The 19,252-nt window shown below is 33.4% G+C and overlaps 2 protein-coding genes across 3 annotated transcripts in view; both read right to left on the bottom strand.

Moving 5' to 3' along the window:
- LOC102675399 overlaps positions 1-8,163 on the bottom strand; it is a 53,892-nt gene extending 45,729 nt beyond the window's left edge. The window contains exons 1-7 of the mRNA XM_006611822.2: positions 7,795-8,163; positions 5,626-6,518; positions 5,028-5,284; positions 4,290-4,930; positions 3,970-4,161; positions 3,169-3,853; positions 2,987-3,083 (exon numbers count right to left, since the gene is read on the bottom strand). Coding sequence (XP_006611885.1) covers positions 2,987-3,083; positions 3,169-3,853; positions 3,970-4,161; positions 4,290-4,930; positions 5,028-5,284; positions 5,626-6,406 — 2,653 coding nt within the window. The 5' untranslated portion in view covers positions 6,407-6,518; positions 7,795-8,163. The remainder of the gene's footprint in view (positions 1-2,986; positions 3,084-3,168; positions 3,854-3,969; positions 4,162-4,289; positions 4,931-5,027; positions 5,285-5,625; positions 6,519-7,794) is intronic.
- A 1,872-nt stretch (positions 8,164-10,035) lies between these two features.
- Positions 10,036-19,252, bottom strand: part of LOC102678239 (E3 ubiquitin-protein ligase MYLIP) — a 57,046-nt gene continuing 47,829 nt past the window's right edge. For both annotated transcript variants that reach the window (XM_006611757.2, XM_031508634.1), the window contains exons 3-7: positions 13,290-13,530; positions 13,002-13,174; positions 12,515-12,731; positions 12,226-12,423; positions 10,036-12,159 (exon numbers count right to left, since the gene is read on the bottom strand). In XM_006611757.2, coding sequence (XP_006611820.1) covers positions 11,827-12,159; positions 12,226-12,423; positions 12,515-12,731; positions 13,002-13,174; positions 13,290-13,530 — 1,162 coding nt within the window. In that variant the 3' untranslated portion in view covers positions 10,036-11,826. The remainder of the gene's footprint in view (positions 12,160-12,225; positions 12,424-12,514; positions 12,732-13,001; positions 13,175-13,289; positions 13,531-19,252) is intronic.

Below are 19,252 nucleotides of genomic sequence, written 5' to 3' on the forward strand. Positions count from 1 at the left end.
AGTTAGATCCCTGAGTCAGAGAACCCAACAGGCGGCTGTCTGTCGAGCAAAATCAATGCGTGCCGGCGACAGAGAACTTCCCCCCCTCCCTCTCGTACTTCTTCCCTCACGACATGCTATCCTCTTCCACCTCTACCCGTGCCGTAACCAACCCTCTTCTCTCGTGTGTCCTCCTCTTGCAGCCTTCCCTCCTCTCTTTCTATCTTTCGTTCGTATCCTGCTGCGAATCTCCGGATATACAAACGCGGTTGGTCATGCTCACCCTCGCTTCAAATCCACCACTACCATTCCCGGCTGCGTTACGGTTCCTGTTCCCTTTCCCATTTCCCGCTTCCCCTTTCTCCTTTCCTCTTTCACCTTCACAAAGACACTGCTAACTCCCCACGGGCTAATAAGCTCTACTATTTTTATCAAGGTTTTCACCTTGAACGAACTTGACGTATCTTTGCATTTATATTGCCTCTCTTAAAACGTGATTAATCGGTAATCCGGTGTTGATTGCGCTCGATTATTTTTCGTATTATTAATATTAAAAAATCGATATTTCGTTAATAATGTTACGAAAATTTCCAATTAATTGTAAAAAAAACGAGATTTCCAATATATTTTTGAAAAATTGCAATGTTTTTCGAAACAAACTTAAAAAGAAAAAAAAGAAATGATCGAATTAGCTTTCTACGCGAATTTTACAGTTAGCTTGCATCGGTAAGCAAAGGAGAGAGCGTAACTAGAATATTACTCGGTATAAAACGAGGTGGCCGCGAGAGGTAGGCAAAGCTACTGCCACGCTAGTGTCGAAATGGTTAATTATTAACACGGGCCGACAGAGGGACCACATGCAATGCGTTAAGAGGGCGCGTGTAGATGCACGGATATATAGCCGCGTGGCATTAACCCGTGACCTATCAAAATGTAAATATCATCTATCAGATTGAAGCGACTTTGTGAAACGTATCTACGCGCATTGAAACTTCGAAGAGTCGAAAACGATTTCTCTTCAATAATTTTTATCTCTCAAAAAGAATATAAAATATCGAAAACATGCAATCATTATCAAAAAAAAAAAAAAAAAGTAGAAAAGTATATGTCGTTTGAAAATAAGGAAAGCGAGATCGTTTAAACCGAGACTTGGCATCGATCTCGTAACAGAGAATGTGCGCCAAAATCGAGCCTTTTGGCTGCACGCCTACCGAGAATACGTGAGCAGCCCCGATGAAACTTCGAGCGACAAGGAGCGAGAAAAGCAGTCGATAACGTTGATATCGATTCCCAAAGGAAGAGGAAAACGAGCTCTTCACCTCTCTCCCTCTGATTGCTTTCCTAGTAAGAGAGCAAAGGAGGGTCGTAAAGGATAGAACTTGACTATACATATACATGTATAGTGCATGTGCATACACATGTATATAAGTATGCTCGTCGCATATACACGAACGTATCCCCTTTTTGTCTTCATGCTTCCTTTCTTTCTCCGTTCTCTCTCTCTCTCTCTCTCTCTCTCTCTCTCTCTCTCTCTCTCTCTCTCTCTCGCTCTCTCGTTTCTATATATAGATAATGTAAGTAGACGATGGCTTGCTTGTACGTTTTACCAGAACGGGGGGAGTTGTGTTGACGAGAAACGACAGGGCTGGTTTCCTAATTCGAATTTAGGTGTTGGGCGGGTTGGCAAGTGGGCGCAATGCGGTGTCACGCTGCAGGCGTTTGCTCTTTCTCTTTCAATCCCTCCTTCTATTCCTCCATCGTACCCTGCTTTCGTTCTCCTCCACTTACCCCCTTTCACGAGCACTACTACCCTGTCTACCAAACCACCGCGTTAAGTCCCTCCAACATCTCCAACCATCTACCTCCTCTAAGCCAGATCGAGCGACCTTAATCGACCTTCTGATCTTAGTGATTGCGATTTGTTTAAAATGTAATTTTCTTTCCAACTTTCAACCTTCAAGTCAAAATTGTAACTTTTTTTATTGTCGTATTTTATCAGTAATTTTGAAGCAAATAATTGGTATTGTTTTGTTTGCAATAATTATTGCAAATTATAGGTGTAATTATACAAATTATATGTATTTTTTCTTCGAGACTTAAATGCGCAGTTTAAACTATAATTATCGCATTTGTTGGAGCAATTGTAATTTAATAAAATAATAATATATAGAAAGATTATTTCGATGATAATCGTATCTTTGAAAATAGAAATCGTTTCAAGGTTCGCCTCAAATATACGTTTACGACTTCTAAATACCAAGCATGCGCAATGTGTTATACGATCACGGCGCAAACTCGGAGAAACTTACCTTTTGATACGAGAGCGCATACATGTTTGGTAAGTCAGAACGATAAAAAGAAAAGAAAACAGAAATGTTATGGACTAACATCAGCAAGAGAATTCTTGAGAATTCTTGAGAAATATGCGCACTGTGAACGTTTTTAGAACGTTTTAGAAATCTATTCGAATCATATCGAAAAAAAACACCAACATATTCCGTCTTTCTTTTTTTTATGATATCCGGAATGTATAAATTATTATATCTTGATAACATTCATAAATATAATATATATTATATATAATTATTCAGTGAAGCAATATCGGTCAACAAAAACTATATAATCTAACAGTAATAAGAATAATTAGAAAAATGAAAGAAAAAAAAAAAAAAAAAAAAAAAAAAAAAAAAAAAAAGAACATACGCACACACAAGACCTAACGTACTCGACTTAGATAACTTGAAAAAAGTAAACGTTTATGAATGAGATAATGTTCAAATATAAACCGATAACCTAAGCGGGTCTGGCAAATGTTTGACCACATAACACGTTATCTAAAACACTTGTATGCATGATTATTTTATACATGTACAGGTATACATACGTAGAGTCATAAATGAAAGAAAGAAGATTCCGTAAATAAGTATCTTGAATGTACACATTGAATTAAAATAAAACGCAAAATTTATATTTTATATTTTTCGATTCAAAACATCTTTCCACTTACCTTGTTCTTTTTCTGGAACCTTTGCCGGAACTTTTTTATCCGGTGCCTTCGGGGAACAGTTTTTTCGTGCAGGTTTAACCGTTAAAGTCGATGGAACCTACGAAAAATATAATTAATGTATATTAATAAATCGTTCTCGTTATAACTCGTATAAATTGTAATTATTGAAAAAAATGACTTACCACCTTCTCAGACCTTTCTCCAGATGGCAATCTCGCGACAGCCGCATCAGGACTATCCTCTGGTGGCGGAGGTTGCACTATCCAATTATATTCGCGTTTTTCAACGGGCAAGCCCCATCGTTCGTATTCAAGGCTTTGAGTGCGCAATGTTTCGTAACAATCCAAACAGACCACTGCGAAATCACCGTTTTCCAATAAAAGGCTCTTTTCAGGCTGTCTGTGATACCTCAAGAAGGGAAAATCCTTTACGAGCAGTGCTCTGACTCGCTTTCTGTACGTTGTGATACCACAAACGTAACAGCAATAATCATGCGTATTATATTGCCTCTCTGCAGCGTTTACTTGTTGACCACTGGGAAGAGATTCGTATCGACGCCATTGCGCCAACAAAGAATGGTAACAGAATGTGCATACTAACGCTGAACCATCTTCCCTAAGTTGTTCAGCGTTTGGCGGAGACTGATGGCGCAGTAATTCAGGGAAAAACGGTGCATTACGGCCCTGAGGGCGACCATACAACACTCTTGCGAGAGTCAAATCACTATGCAAGCCACATAAGAAACAATATATAGAACTGCTCGATGTGCCTGGGTTACTACCAAACGTTCGATCTGAATTAGAACTCGGTGGGGTGGCGATTGATCGATTCACATCGCCATTTGGATGTGGACTAGGAATATCATACCTAAGAGAAGATGATAAAAAAAAAAAAGAAAGAAAGAAAAAAAATAGAGTCTTTTTCACTCGCATATAAGGTGAATGCCATGAAAAATTTATAATCAAAATCATATATCAACTGACCTGCGATGTTCTAAAGGAACTCGTTCAGCATCCATGCTTTCCCACTGTTGGGCAAGATGATTCACGCAATGACTACAAGCTAACACTCTGCCATGACTATCCATGCAAGCATTTTCTGATGTACGTGCCATTCCACGTAAACATGGAAAATGCATAGCATGTGAATTCATTCCCTCTGGACTTGTGGATAACCTTCCGGTTAAAAAGGAAAAGAAAAAAAAAAAAAAAAAAAAAAAAAAAAAAGAAAAAAAAAGATAATTAATGCTCAATAAACGTAAACATATATAGCAAAGAATAAGAAAAAAATATGAAAATAGTACCATTCCATGTGAGAGCGAGGATACAATCTCTCACAAATATAGCACCTATAATTTTGGCCAAGAGCAACCGTTCCATTCTCGGCAGGACCGTTGTTAGGAGAGTTTCGTTGTCCTGGAGTGGATCCTTTTATGGTTGCGCTGCGTTGCTTATTCGTAGCAACGCTAGATTTGTTCAAATCGTATGGTTTGAAACGAATATCACTACCAGCAGAATTAGCTGGAGATTTTGCCACTGCGGGTCTTGGAGAGGGACCTTGTTGACGAAAATCTACGTTCTGCCCAGACGGTTGAGCCTCGTGATTTTCTCCACCAAATACTTGCTGTTTTTGTGGTATAGCTTTGTAACAAATGGAGCAAACTTGCACCATTCCCTGAGGACTAATAGGACTAGCTCCTGGTGGAGGTCTCAGAGAATAAATAAAAGGGTAGTACGCCTCCTTCTCGGGATTAGGACAGCAATAAAGAAGTCTAATACTGGACGAAGGGTACTCAAGCGCACAAGTATAACAAATAAAAGTAGTTGTATCCATAGCAGGTGCTTGTCGTTTACGAAGCGTGTAATTTCGATCACCATGCGGGACTCCTTGCCGGGTATACGCCTTCCATTGCAGCAGAAGGTGATTTTGACATGCTGAACAAGCCTGAAAATCAACAACAAATTTTTATATACAGAAGTAAGAAAAATAATGTTTTAGGAAAATATAATAAGTAAAATCAATATAAGGAAAATAAGCATACTTGGACACGACCGGCGCTATCCATTGGTCGACTTCTGCTTGGTCTTGGATGAAGCATTAGCGAAGGAAAAAATGGCGGGGGACTAGCAGAAGGATGTGGTGGGATTGGCAGTGGTTTTGCTGCAATATGACTAAGTGACCCTCTTTTGAATTCGTCTCCGCACACATAACAAACTTCCGTAACTGAATTTTTGTCTGGCATCGAAAGATCTAAAATATCTGTGCCGGTACTCGACGTTGATCCACCGCTATAAATGGCTATAAATAATTATTACATATTTTACAATAATGCATTTAATATATATGCGTTATAAACGGATTGCACTTTTACGGATAATCTCAGATAATATTTATTATGTTGTTTTATTTTCAATACAAAATTTAGAATCAATTTCATATTTCATAATCATTATTTAAATAGATCAATTATTAATTGGAAGAATTACTAGTTGAATTATTTAATTTTGAAATATAGTTTATTCGATGATATAAAAGGGGAGAAATTTAAAGACGATATAGAATATTGGACAGTTTTTTTATTCCATTATTAATTTTTCATTTTATCTGAGTGAAATTGAACAACGTATGTATGAACTTACGTTGAGGTTGTGGTGGCAAAGTTGGTTGTGGCGCAGGTGAACTCCTCGGTGCATGTCTCAAATCTAACGCCGCCTCGTTTGATATTCTTGAATCTTCCACAGGCTGTCGAGGACTTTGTAACCTTTGATGCGGCGATTGCAGTCTTTGATGGGGAGATTCCATTGTAAGCCTTGCTTGTTCCAAATGTCTGTGCGTTTCAGCCGTGTTAGAATGTGGCCTTGGCAGCTCAATGGAATTCGATGGTGGTCTTGTCTGTTCCACTCTAGGCGATGGTGAATTTAGCGGAAGTCGCGGAGAAATTCCAATCGGTCGATTTTCAGGTCTGAGCTGCGGGGTTTGGTCATTGGTCAATCCCAGAACTTGAGCCGCATATTCTCCCTGAAGAGCCATCTCAGCTCCCGTAAAAGGCCCTCCATCGCATCGTTTCAACCAATAAATTCGTTGACTATGAGGTCTAGCATCTTGTTCATAACTCTCCCATTGTTGCAACAGCAAGGCATAACAAAGACTGCATGCCTTAACTGTTCCACTTCTAGCTCCTTCCCCACGATATCCAGCAGGTGGTTCATGGGATTCAAGAAATGGAAAGTAAGGTTCATTTGGTGCACCGCCTGGACTTGGCTTTACTCTAAGCCAATACTGTTCTCCGTGACCTATTGTACCACAAACAAAACAAACCCTAGCTCCACTAGTATCCTCTGAAGATGGGTTTGGTTGTTGATTTGTAAGTGATTGCCCGTCCAGTCCCGGCTCATTTTTCACATATAATTTACTTTCCATTATGTCAGGAAACCATTGGATTTTTTCAATGCCCTTTTATGTATTTTTGTTTGGCACACATATACGATCACAAGTTACAACGGTTGATAAAATGTTTGAATTTTGCATATATCTGAAAAATTAAAAGTAATCCATTAGTTATAAGTTTTATCGGTATTATACAATTATACAATAAAAATGTAATAGCAATGATTCATATACATATATACGATTGATGCCTCATATGAAATATGGAGGATAAGGATTATGAAAGGATGCAAAGAATATATTTTAAAATGTTTGAAGAACTTTATTGTATGCTAATGAGTTTATTTGATACATCTGTAACCTCATTCTTTACTTGTGCAGGAAAAAATGTAATTGTAAAAAGTATGAAAATAAATTTATTTAATTATATAATATCTATTAATAACTTGTCAGATCAATAAATTGTCATAAAAATACAATTTTTTTATTTTAAAAAATATTATTCATTTTATGATTAAATCTGATTTAAATTTAAATTAATTTTTCATTAAGACTTACAATCTCTTCTTTTAACCGTACCATCACGAATATTTAAAATATTATAGATAAACAAAAATAATTGAAATATACGGATTGAAAAATATTATGAAATACTACGATATATTTTTAGTCTATCAATAAATTAAATTATAGTATCGAAATAATATTTTTGTAAAATCAAATTATTTCAAATAATAAATACAACGTATTGTTACCCGTAGTACACTCTTATCGTTAGTGAAGCATTGCAACGCGCGATGCTTTTAGAATACCGTAACATGTGGTATTTTTGGAGCGTTGCTACATCGACGTTTACCGACACCGACCATAAAACAGTTTTTCGGATATCGGTAATAGCAGAAAAATTGGCGAAAAACCGTTTCATTTGACGTATTCATAATGATTTCGTGTGGAATATAATTTGAGCACAGGTAAAGATGAAACATGAGCAAAGCTCAAAGGTAAGCATTATCGAACAAATCGATCGGATTATGCATTTTTCAATGATGAGAATACAGTTACTAGTAAAAAATAAAGAATCGCTTCTTAATTTTATAGAACACTTTTCTATTTTTTTTGTAAAAAGGATGGAAATAACATACTGATCAAAAATATTTAATGCAATGGTGGCATACTCAATAGAACCGAGTTGTACATTAAAGTTTTCGTGATTGAAATTTAGTTTAATATTACAATATAAAATTAAAATAATTTATAAGGAAACTACGAGAATATTTACAGTAAAATCATGGGAAGAAATATAGAAAAGGGATATTGGAAAGGGATCGTAGACAAGGCATCCGTACACTCTCCTCGCTACCGAAATACGCACCCACAGGCACTTTCGTATGCACACTTTATGTTTTATATAGAACACTCACGTTTTCACAGTTCGGGATGGGTAACCACCACATCGCTACTTTTTGGTGGTAATTTTGATTTGCGATACGTATATTACTTAGGCGAAGCAGAGCTTCCTTATCTCGGATTCTAGTCTCTGCCATACGTGGTCGAGCACCACACCGAGTTGCGGGGTGTCACCTTCGAAATAACGTTGTGCTTCGTTACACTCATATTTACATGCACAGTGTATCGTCTAACGCGACCCGAATCCGTATTACACTGTCGCATACATAAAGAGTATAATAAAAGACGTTGCGCGACTATGAAAAATACATTTTCTGATGGCACAGCACCGCGACTTTGGCTCAATTCACCGCCATATTGCAAAATTGCGATCTGCTTCCCATGATGCCACGCAGCTTCGTCATATGACAATGCCGCTGCGTCAACCAATCATAATCTAAAACGCATGCGCAGATATAACAACTTCTAATTCAACTGCCGCTCGGTATAATTTGGCGCCAAATTTAAAATTTTTTCATTAAACCATGTTAATTTCTATCATTAACATCTACTATTTGTTATTTATTTTATTTTTCTTTTTCATAACTATTATATAAAAAATTTTGGAATATAAATTTAATTAATACCTATTAAATTTAAATTCTGATATAAGTGACTTCTTAAATATCAATATAAATTCAAAATATCATAGAATTCTATAAATTGTTCAAACTGATTAAAGTATTTTAAAATATAAAATAAAATAAGTTTGAATAATTAAAAAATTAAATTATTAATAAAATAACCAACAAATAATAAATATATTAATATATTCTTTTAATTATATAACGTTTATGTCATTGTAGATTTTTGTTTTTAATTCTAAAAACTTTTAATTTTAAACTTTTGATTTATTTACGTCGTAAGATTAAAACTATTAATCATATCAACATAATTATCAAAATAAAAAGTAAGGAAGTAAAAGATCAATTTAATCTTGCAAGCGATATATATGTTGAACTTTCCATTTAACATAATTCGCTAAAAATAATAAAAATATTGAGTAAATAATCAACTTAATAGCTAACATATTGTATTTATCATGTTATATTTATTTACATATTGATACTATCAAAGTAATTTCGATGTAATATGAAAGCAATATTTTCATTTGCATTTTTTGAGAATTGGGAACAGGCATGGAGTAAAAGGCATACAACAATTGATATTTTATAGTATTTAATCAACAGGTTAGGACATTGTATCTTTATAATGCTAAAAATTAGTTTTTATAGAGTGTATTGATTTCTCATATGTGTACACCACTATTAAAGTGGAATCCTGATAATACTAAAATAATTGGAAATACTTTAAAAATACTCTTTGCAAATGATAATTCTTAGAAATTCATTCTCTCCGATATATCTTTCATTCCTATTATCCAGATCTAACAACTACTTGATTTTTAATTTTTTCGCATTTATACAGAGAGTTAATCACAAATATTTGTTTTTATTATTATAACGGTGCTATCCTTATAATTATTATTAAACTTACAAATATCGAATAAACGTATCGAATAGCGGTGGTACAAATTTTTATACTGAAAACCATAGATTATCAATTATATTTATTGTATTTATAAAATTCTTTTTCATAGGTTTGCTTTCCATATTTTAGTGCGTAATTGTCAATAGTATGATTTAGAAATGATTTAGAAAATTTTGAAAAAAAAAAGTATTTTTATTTCTGCCTATGATGTAAAAATATATCATACGATATTGCACCAATATACTATCTCAATTTTGAATTTAATATTGAATTTAATCTTGATATTTTGAGTTTAATCTATTACATTTGCGTTTTTATAGAATTCTTTGAATCGATATTTGACTTAGAGCAGCGTAATCACCATTTTCTTAACAACAATATACAAAAATACTAGAAGAAATTAAATGAAATTTAATAATAGATTAGAGATATAAAGTGCTAAAAATGTCAAGAAAAGAGGGGATTACGTTACGACTACACGTTACCTTATACTATTATCTTTTTTTCTTATAAATAATTATAAACTAGATCTGTTTTGCATTGATGAATGACTATAATAATTTCTTTGTCTTTCATTCTCCCTAATATTCTTCATTTCAACATACATCCAAAACTCATGAAATGCTATTTATAAATGTTAGTTAAGCATCCTTGATACGCCGAGTTTTCGATGATGGTAACGATAAAAGGGTTGAGAAAGAAGAATGAATTATCTTGTCAAAAGGTAATATAAATAATACAATAATATTTTCATTCTTTTTTCTTTCGATACGGAAACAGCCTTTTTTCATGTACTCCTTTGGAAACGAACTATCATCGATAACATGTTAATTATCTCTTGCATGTAAAATACATCGATTAATATGTATATATATATACATATATATGTAAATGTATATATAAATACATATTATACAATATATATAAATATGTATTTCTTTAATTACGTCTCTCTTACTTAAAACATGATTTGCACTGAGTTTGATAAATCAGATTTGACATTTGGTGAGCTCGTGACCTTTAGTCGCTTGACCCTATCGTGGGTTATCTCATTTCTTATGTACATATAAACAGATATTACCGTAACAAGTTTTCCTTCTTGTACAAGATGCTTCAGAAAAGGAACGATTTTTAATACGTTATCCGTTGTAGTTGATTCATCGAAGTACATAACTATAAATATATTATTAGTAAGAACATAATTGTAAAAATATTAATTTTTTTTATTTATAAACAATTCTTCATTTCAATAAACAAAACTTCATTGCACTATGGAGTAAAGGGTGTAACGTCAAACGATTTGAGATTCAAGTTCCTTTTAAATGAAACATCCTCTATAAAAAGAAATATTATAGCAGTCGTTTTGTAAACGATTCTGCATATGCATAATGAATAACGTACATTATATTAAAAATACAGTCACGTTAGGGTCACTGGTTTTAATAAAAAAATCTTCACCCCAATGCCCCGACGTTATATCTAAGTGAAAGTTTAAACATACAAGAAAAAAAGAATATACATTAACTACATCTAAGAGGAACAAAAGTATCAAGAAGTATCGTAAACAACTGTTAATTAAAAGGAAAAAAAAGTTGGTCCGATTGTCATTAAAAAGAAATCTATATACGGTGCATTAAATTTTTCAATAAAATGAATTGTACTACTTTTTCTTGAAAATAACAGCAGCATTGTTTTTCAAAGATCAATGCTGCTAATAGCACTTTTCGGTCGCACAATTAAAAAATAGTATCGATAATCGTTGTTATTCAATTAAGAAGTATCAATAACATTATTATTAACATTTTAATATTGTTATAAATAGTTGGATAAATGTCTAAACGATAATATAATAGGATTCCATTTATTTTTATTTGTGAATTCCTGCCTGATTGAATTCACTTACTTGAATATGAAAAATTCTATCATTTTTATCATATTTAAATCTCGTTTTTTAATTTAAATTCTACTTACACGAACTGTTTATCCTAAATATATTCAAATAAATGGAATCCTATTAATATAATTTCATGAACATTATCAACGAACTCGCGTTTCTTCATCACAGTTTTAACGAATTATTTAAATTTTTATAATATTAAAAAAGCAATAAGCAAAGAAAAGGAAAAAATTCAATAATAGAATAAGAAGAATGAATGATTCTTTCATTGCTGCGGAAATGCGTAACATTTCACAATGTCCGGAAAATAATGATTTTTTTTTTCTTTTTTTTTCAGTATAGATAACAATAACTCAAAATAGAGCAAGAAAATGATTATTTGATGTTTCCAACACGCTTTGAAAAGAAAAATAATTCAATCTTCTCAGTTAACGTAGATTAAAAGAAGAGAAGAATAACAAATTTAAAAGACAAATAATAAAAATAATTATATATAGATAGCAAAAGAGGTAGAGAAAGTATACAAGAGTAAAACTCAATGCAATGTTTTCGCAACCTGACAAGCGAAAATTTTAAAGAAGAACTTTTGAAAAGTATCGAATTTGGTATGGCGACGCTCTCAAATATCATTACTGTTTACCACCATCGAGCTTTCAGTTGCCAAAATTCTCTTTTGAATCTCCTCCGCAGAAGAGTTACTGTAACTAGGCTCGATGGATTCCGAGAGCAATTTTGGATTGTGCTTATCGACGTGGGTTAACTCGATCGGAAGATATATCGTCCGACAATGGTCGATATCAGCTCGACAAAGGGGACAACGTTCGCACCGTCTGGCGCAATCCAAACACGCGACCGCGTGCCCGCACGGAAACAAGGCGGTGTCGAAACTGCGATCCATGCAAATGCGGCATAGCATCGCGTCCAATAATTTTGCTAGACATTCTCGAGATTCCTGCAAATTGAACGATATTAAAAAAATTATTCCTCCTTTTTTCTTTAATTGATCGCTCTTCGATACCTTGCATTTGGGCTCCTCGCAATCCCCGCAATCGTGTTTCTCCAAAATTTCCTTCTCCTCTGGCAAAGTAACGGTCGCAGCCTCGCAGTATAAAGCTCGTCGCGCGTTGTCGTACACCTCTCGGCACGTTCTACGGATATCGAACACGTATTTCTTTCCTAACGTCGAATCCTCGTTGAATATCGAGATTATAGTGCCCTGCGAAGAACGAAGCAATTAATCGAAACGAATTTTCTTTCATTTCTTTTATCACATTTTCCTCGATACAGCCAATCGTCCAAGGGGATACCTTCAAGTCGCGTATAAATTGGGCGGTAACCGCGCTCCTCACTGTTTCGCAACTGTAGAACGCATGCTTCTCGGTGATCGCGCGATACAATCCGCTGGCGGATTGACTCGAATCTAATTTGAAATTTAACGATGTCTCCTCGCCATCGAGGGAAAGATAAACCAAATGGAACATTCGACGTTGGGACGTTGCACTCTGTATCGCTGTGTACGGTATGCTGTAAAACATAAAGAAAAAGACATTGTTACGTGGTTGTAAAAAGTCGATAACCACCGAGAGCGCAAATAAAGCGCAGATAGCTTAAGGTGATAGAGATTCTTGGGTGGCCGTTCTCTTTATCGAGAATGGCAAATACACACGATTCGAATAATTCCCAACGTGTTTATCCGATTCACCCAATTTCTTACCGATCAAGAATCAAGTTAGCCAAGAACGGGAACAGCTCGTTTTAATCGTACGTTTATTATCGAGCAATCGTTGTACGTACTTTTGCGTTTCTTCGTCTCGATTACGATAAACCGTGATACCATGCGGCCCGACTCCGATCATCGACACCCCGTTGTACCCAAATTTAGTGTTGTGAAACATCTCCTGGCCGAACGTATCCAAATTAGATACCTCTTTTAACAGCCAATATTCCGCCGTGGAAGGTTTCATTCCCTTAACAGAGAAAGGAAAATGAATAAAATAAGTGAATTTATCGCGTCTTATAATTATATTTTTATAACCGTGTGTTCAAAGGTTGGAAAGGAAGAAAATGATCGAGGCGAGTCACCTTCATTTCTTTGTGTTGTTGTACTATCCGGTGAATAAGATCCTGCGGTTTCGATTCGCACCGTTCCACAGGTTGAATTTGACAGCATTGCGAGTACAGCGCGTTCGGTGGCGAAAGTGGATCATAATCACCGATATCAGCTTGCGCTATCCAAGCAACCAAACGCACCACCGAACTCCAATCCGCCACTTTTAGCCTACCTTCGAGGAGCTCGAGGCGAGAGTGCAAGTAGAATTGATGCCTGCAATCAAACAAGTGTATCGATTGGTTAATCGATAGAAGAAGAAAACAAAAAAATAAATAAATATACAAATAAACGTATTTCGAATTAATTTGTATCGAATTCGTTTCCACGATACGATAACGAATCGAACATCATCAGAGAAACTGGATCGATGCGATACGCGGTTCGCAACATTTCCTTCGAATTTAACGGTTGATCGAAATTGACACAGAGTTTCGATGAATTTAGCCAAATTCAAACCGCACGGTTGAAGGGTAAACTTCGATACGAATGTTCCTCGCGTTTGCCAATGAAGTTACCTCGATTGCAAATGAACGACTAAACACGATTGAATTACTCGGCAAAATGTACTCTATCGTGGAAGGAAATGTATAAAGATATACGTATAATGTCGTGACATATAGTGCATCGTCTCGATTTTGAAGCATCGTTCTCCTGTGAAGTTTGCCGTCATTCGAAAAGTTCCACGTGACGCATGGCACACGTATCGACCGAGTCGATACAATCGGCAGATGTTTATTATCGAGATCGAGTTATCGGTTTAAATCGAACTTACGCACTGGGAAGGGATCATTTGTCAAATCGAATTCAAACAATCTATTCTTGTAAATTAGTGAAATGGATTTGGTTAAGTCTTCGATTAAATTGGCCGAGTCAAATATCGCGAGATTATGCGATCGTTGAAAGTATAAATTTACATATATCGAGAATAATGTTCGCTGTTTAACGCTACATGAATGCTCTAACAGTTTGGATTTCGATACGATTTCGATAAATATACCGAATATTGAACATTTTGATATTGATCATCGATAAATAAATTTTCGACGAATTAATTATTAGAAAATTCGTTGACGAAGTTGTATTAGAGAATATGCTCGTATTTTCGTCTAAGCGATAATCGTCTTGTACAATTGAACATCTGTTATAGCATTATTATCTCTTTTGATACGTTCTTCTTTAGAACTTGCAACAATATTGAAATTATTCTATTCAAAATACATATTAAAATTAAGATCATATTATTCGAAAGGTCAAAAGATCAAGGTCACTTGTGAGTCATTTGAAAGTCACGTGGAAAGTAAAATTTTTTGAAGTAAAAAGTTAACATCGTTTAGAGGTTATTCGAAAGTTATTTTACGTACACACAGCCGATCGATATTTCGGGATATTATGCGAGAAGAGAGTGGAGAAAATAATAATATTACTTAAATTTAATTTTTGGATGTGGTTATAACGATCAATCATGGAATTCGATTTATTATTGATATCATTTAATTCGGAAATTCTGAATGCTTTAATTTTAACGTAAAATTCGCGAAATTCTTGATTCAACTCTTACCATATCCCGTTATCTTTTATTTCGTCCTCGATTTATAATTGTTATTGCAATTATTTTTCCGTTATTCATTTTTTAAGAATATTATTTACAATAATAGAAGAAAAGAAAGAAAATCGAATTATGATAAAGAATCGTAATCGTAAAAGTTTTTGTTTTCAATTTACAACTAAAGATGTCTCGCTTACACTTCTCTTATCGACCTTCATATCGGTTCTTAGCGTCATCTCGAGGCGTAAATTTTTACTTTATACTTCAGACAAATTTCTCTTGTGTTATTTTTCTTCGATGGACGAGTCGCTCGATATAAATTTTCTTTCGTTATTGTTTCATCGATTGTAAATAATTAGAAATATCGAAATTACACGTATCTAAATTCTTTTCTTTTTATAATTATTTCATATTATTATTTTATATATATATATACGCAATTTATTAACTCGTGAACTAAATTTTATTTGCCATTATATCTCTGGTGCTAATAAACGAATCAACAAATAATAAGATAACGAGACGAGATAAGGTTTCCGCCTTTTTTTCTTTACAAGTTCGCCAAGCAAGACGCGTTCTCTTATTTCTTACAGTGAAATACGGCAAAAAAGAAAGGAAATGTTTAAGACGTCGTTTGTTAAAAGTTGAACTGCGCAAAAACTTTATACACTTAGAAACGAGATACACGAATAAACTAACCAACCGCTTAACCCCCGGACATTGACTCTCGAGAATGGCAAACAGCTTCTGGGTATTTAAAAATATTTAGAGAGCTCGAAGCAAACTGAAGCGTGCAACGAGTAGTTTAATATCAAAACTTCCCCCTTCGGGGGATACCTGAAAAATATACAGAGAAGTTTAATGGATTCGTAATCATTCTTAACGTGAATTTTCGCGCTTCGCATCGAATTATAATCTCGTAACTTCCGTTTCGATAATTTTTTAATAGATAGAATTTTTTAAAAAAATAAACAAAAAAAATATTACGAAGTTACAACGATAAAACGTTCCATTACTTTACGTTTGGCAAGTTTATCGCCTCGGCCAAGGCGATAAAACGTAAAAATTTGTATCCATTTATCAAAAATATTTTCGTATTTTGTTAAATTTCATAAATGAGAGTGAATGAGTATTCCACGTTTCGATATCTATTGTTCGAAGCGCTAAGTTATCGCCAAACTTTGCACCAATGCCACTTTTACAAGTATTCCACTCCATTTCCCAGTATTGTTGGCAGATTTACAACTTTGCCACCATCGCGTGAAATCTTTTCCACGAGTCTATCTCGTCCGACAGTGTCTGGAAAACGACTATTAACAACCATTTATCGCGATTGAATAAATTAAATAAATTACTTGTACTTCCAGAACAAAAGTGGAACACAAAGTTTCTACCTGTGCACACCGTTCGTTCCTTGCTTTCATTTTCTAACGATTTTCGATCAGATGACAGCAGATAGGCGATTAATTACGCGTTTAGATTTTACTTGCAAAATCTAGCTTTCTCGAAGTTATCTCTGACCGAGTTTCAAGCAGAGACCATTGAAACGTCTGAATGTGAAAATACCAGCCAGTTCGTGCAACCTGGCTACACATACTCGCGGCTTTCGAACTTACTCTCCCTTAAGGTTAGTTCTCCAGAATTTAGACCAGTGTTACCTTAGAGAACCTTAGTCAAGATTCACCGACCCTTTATTCCATTATTCCGAATATAACTATTACGGTCAAACTTCTGCAAATCGAACTATGCGCGGAGTGTGTTAATACGTTTTCTCAGATCTGTTCGAGTTCTGAGGAGATTCGATTCCATAATTATGAAAGAAAATATTGGTGTACAGAAATGTCGGTCAAGGCTTATTTATTAATTAAGTTATCGCTTCGTTTATGTTTGGTTATGTTTGATACCGCCATTGTTCCTCTACTCGTTTCATCACAATGTTTCAATTTAAATTGCTAATAACTTGATAAATGAGCCTACGCTATTTATATATATCAACTTTTACGTTTGTTTTAACGTGATAATTTAAAAATTTTGTTTTCAAAAAACAGACGCGTTTCTTTTATTATTAATGATCTGATGTATTTATTATTAATGATTTAGTTTAGTTTATTTATTTTGTTTGTCGATCAACGAAGCAAAAGTGACGAAATCTATTTATGGACAGTCCACTTGTTTCGACGTTATAAATTTCAATTAGTCGACACGCGTGCACGACATTTCGCAATTTCAGCATTTAGGAAAAACGACGAATGCTGGCCGTGCAAAGTTAGATTGCTCTCGAAGAAAGGGACGATTCGCAAACGAGCGAAATTATATCGTGCAACTCTAACTAATCCTTTAACTTCTTACATCCTTTTTATTATTTTTACTTATTGCATAAGTAAATACGTTAATAATAATCATAGAACGAGAGGACAATAGACATTAATAAGATATGAAAATTTCTAGTGGAATGAAATTGAGATCCACGAGATTGTTAATGAACGAATTTTAACGAATTTATTCTTTCTTTACCATTTCATAAGTTTATTTTTTAATTATTTTTCGAACGAGGACAATACTTATTAATAACAAGATATGGAAAGTTGAAAACTTCTATTGAACTTTTTTACTCCATCCATTTCTTTTTTATTTGTTTTTTTTACTGTTTTATAACTAGTTTTATAACTAAGCATACTTTGTTAATAAATTTTTACCATCGAATGGAGACAATACATTAATAAGACAATAATAAGATATAATAATAATATATGAAATTGTTAATAAGATATGAAATTGGAATGGAGACAATAGGTTAATAAGATATGAAAATTTCTATTGGAATGTATTCTTTCTTTACTATTTCATACCCTTCATATAATTTCATATACTTTTTATTAATATATTATTATCATTGAATGAAGACAATAGATTAATTAATGAGATTTTAAAATTTCCACTAAAATGGATTTAAGATTGATATAATATGAATAAAAATTTCTACTGGAATGACTCCTTTCTTTACTAGTTTATAATATAATTAATACATTTATTAATATATTTTTATCATTGAATGAAGACAATAGGCATTGATAAGATATGAAAATTTTTATTGAAACGTATTTGTTCTTCATTATTTTATTATTAACATAAGTTTTTATTAATCTATTTATATGATCAAATGAAAGTAATAGATTAATTGTTGAATAAGATATGAAAAATTGAAAATTTCCATTAAAATGGATTTAAGATTATAAATGATTTAAGATTGATATAATATGAATAAGATATGAAAATTTCTACTGGAATTAATTCTTTCTTTATTATTTTATAACATAACTATACTTTTTATTAATATATTTTTATCATTGAATGAAGACAATAGATTAATTAATAAGATTTGAAAATTTCTACTAGAATGGATTTAAGATTGATATAATATGAATAAAAATTTCTACTGAAATGACTCCTTTCTTTAGTAGTTTATAACATAAATATACTTTTTATTAATATATTTTTATCGTTGAATGAAGATAATAGACATTGATAAGATATGAAAATTTTTACTAAAACGTATTTGTTCTTCATTATTTTATTATTAACATAAGTTTTTATTAATCTATTTATATTATCAAATTGATTAGTAAAAATTAGTAAAAATTGAAAATTTCTACTAAAATGGACTTATGTTTGAAACAAATCTCTAATCTATCCATTTTTATCACTGAACGAGGATAATAAATATTAATAAAATATGAAAATTTCTACTGAAATAGATTTAAGATTGAAACGAATCAACTCTAACGAATCTATTAATTTTCTTAATTCTTTCTATAATACTATCTCATAACGTAAATATACTTTGTTAATATATTTTTTTATCGAAAGAGTATAATATGAAAATTTCTATTGAAATGAATTTGGGATTGAAACGAATTCTTCCTTACATTCTTTCTACCACCTACACAATTTTTTAAATACACTTTGTCAACACATTTTTATTCATAAACGTACGGGCACGATAAACGCCTTAATAAGATATGAAAATTTCTATTGGAATCGATTTACGAGATTCTTTACGAGATCACAAATGAACTTCAACGAAAGTATACATTTTTTTTTTCTTTTTTTTAAATACATTTTTATCATCGAATACAATACGGTGTTAATAAGATGTGAAAAGTTGAAAATCCCGTGGTGGAAACGGATTTACGAGGTTGAAACGAAACTATTGTTTCTGCGATATTCAATATCGGAGAACGAGGCTGTCACGCGTACCTACGTACATGGAAAACTCGCTACATTTCCTGACAATAGCATTGTAACAAGTTTGATTTATACAACCCGAGCAAGCGCCAAATCTAAACTCCCCCCCCCCTCACCTCCCCCCATTCCATTTTGCTCCAGCTA

Source organism: Apis dorsata, unplaced genomic scaffold (assembly GCF_000469605.1).
Source record: "Apis dorsata unplaced genomic scaffold, Apis dorsata 1.3 scaffold_92, whole genome shotgun sequence".
NCBI classification, from domain to species: domain Eukaryota; kingdom Metazoa; phylum Arthropoda; class Insecta; order Hymenoptera; family Apidae; genus Apis; species Apis dorsata.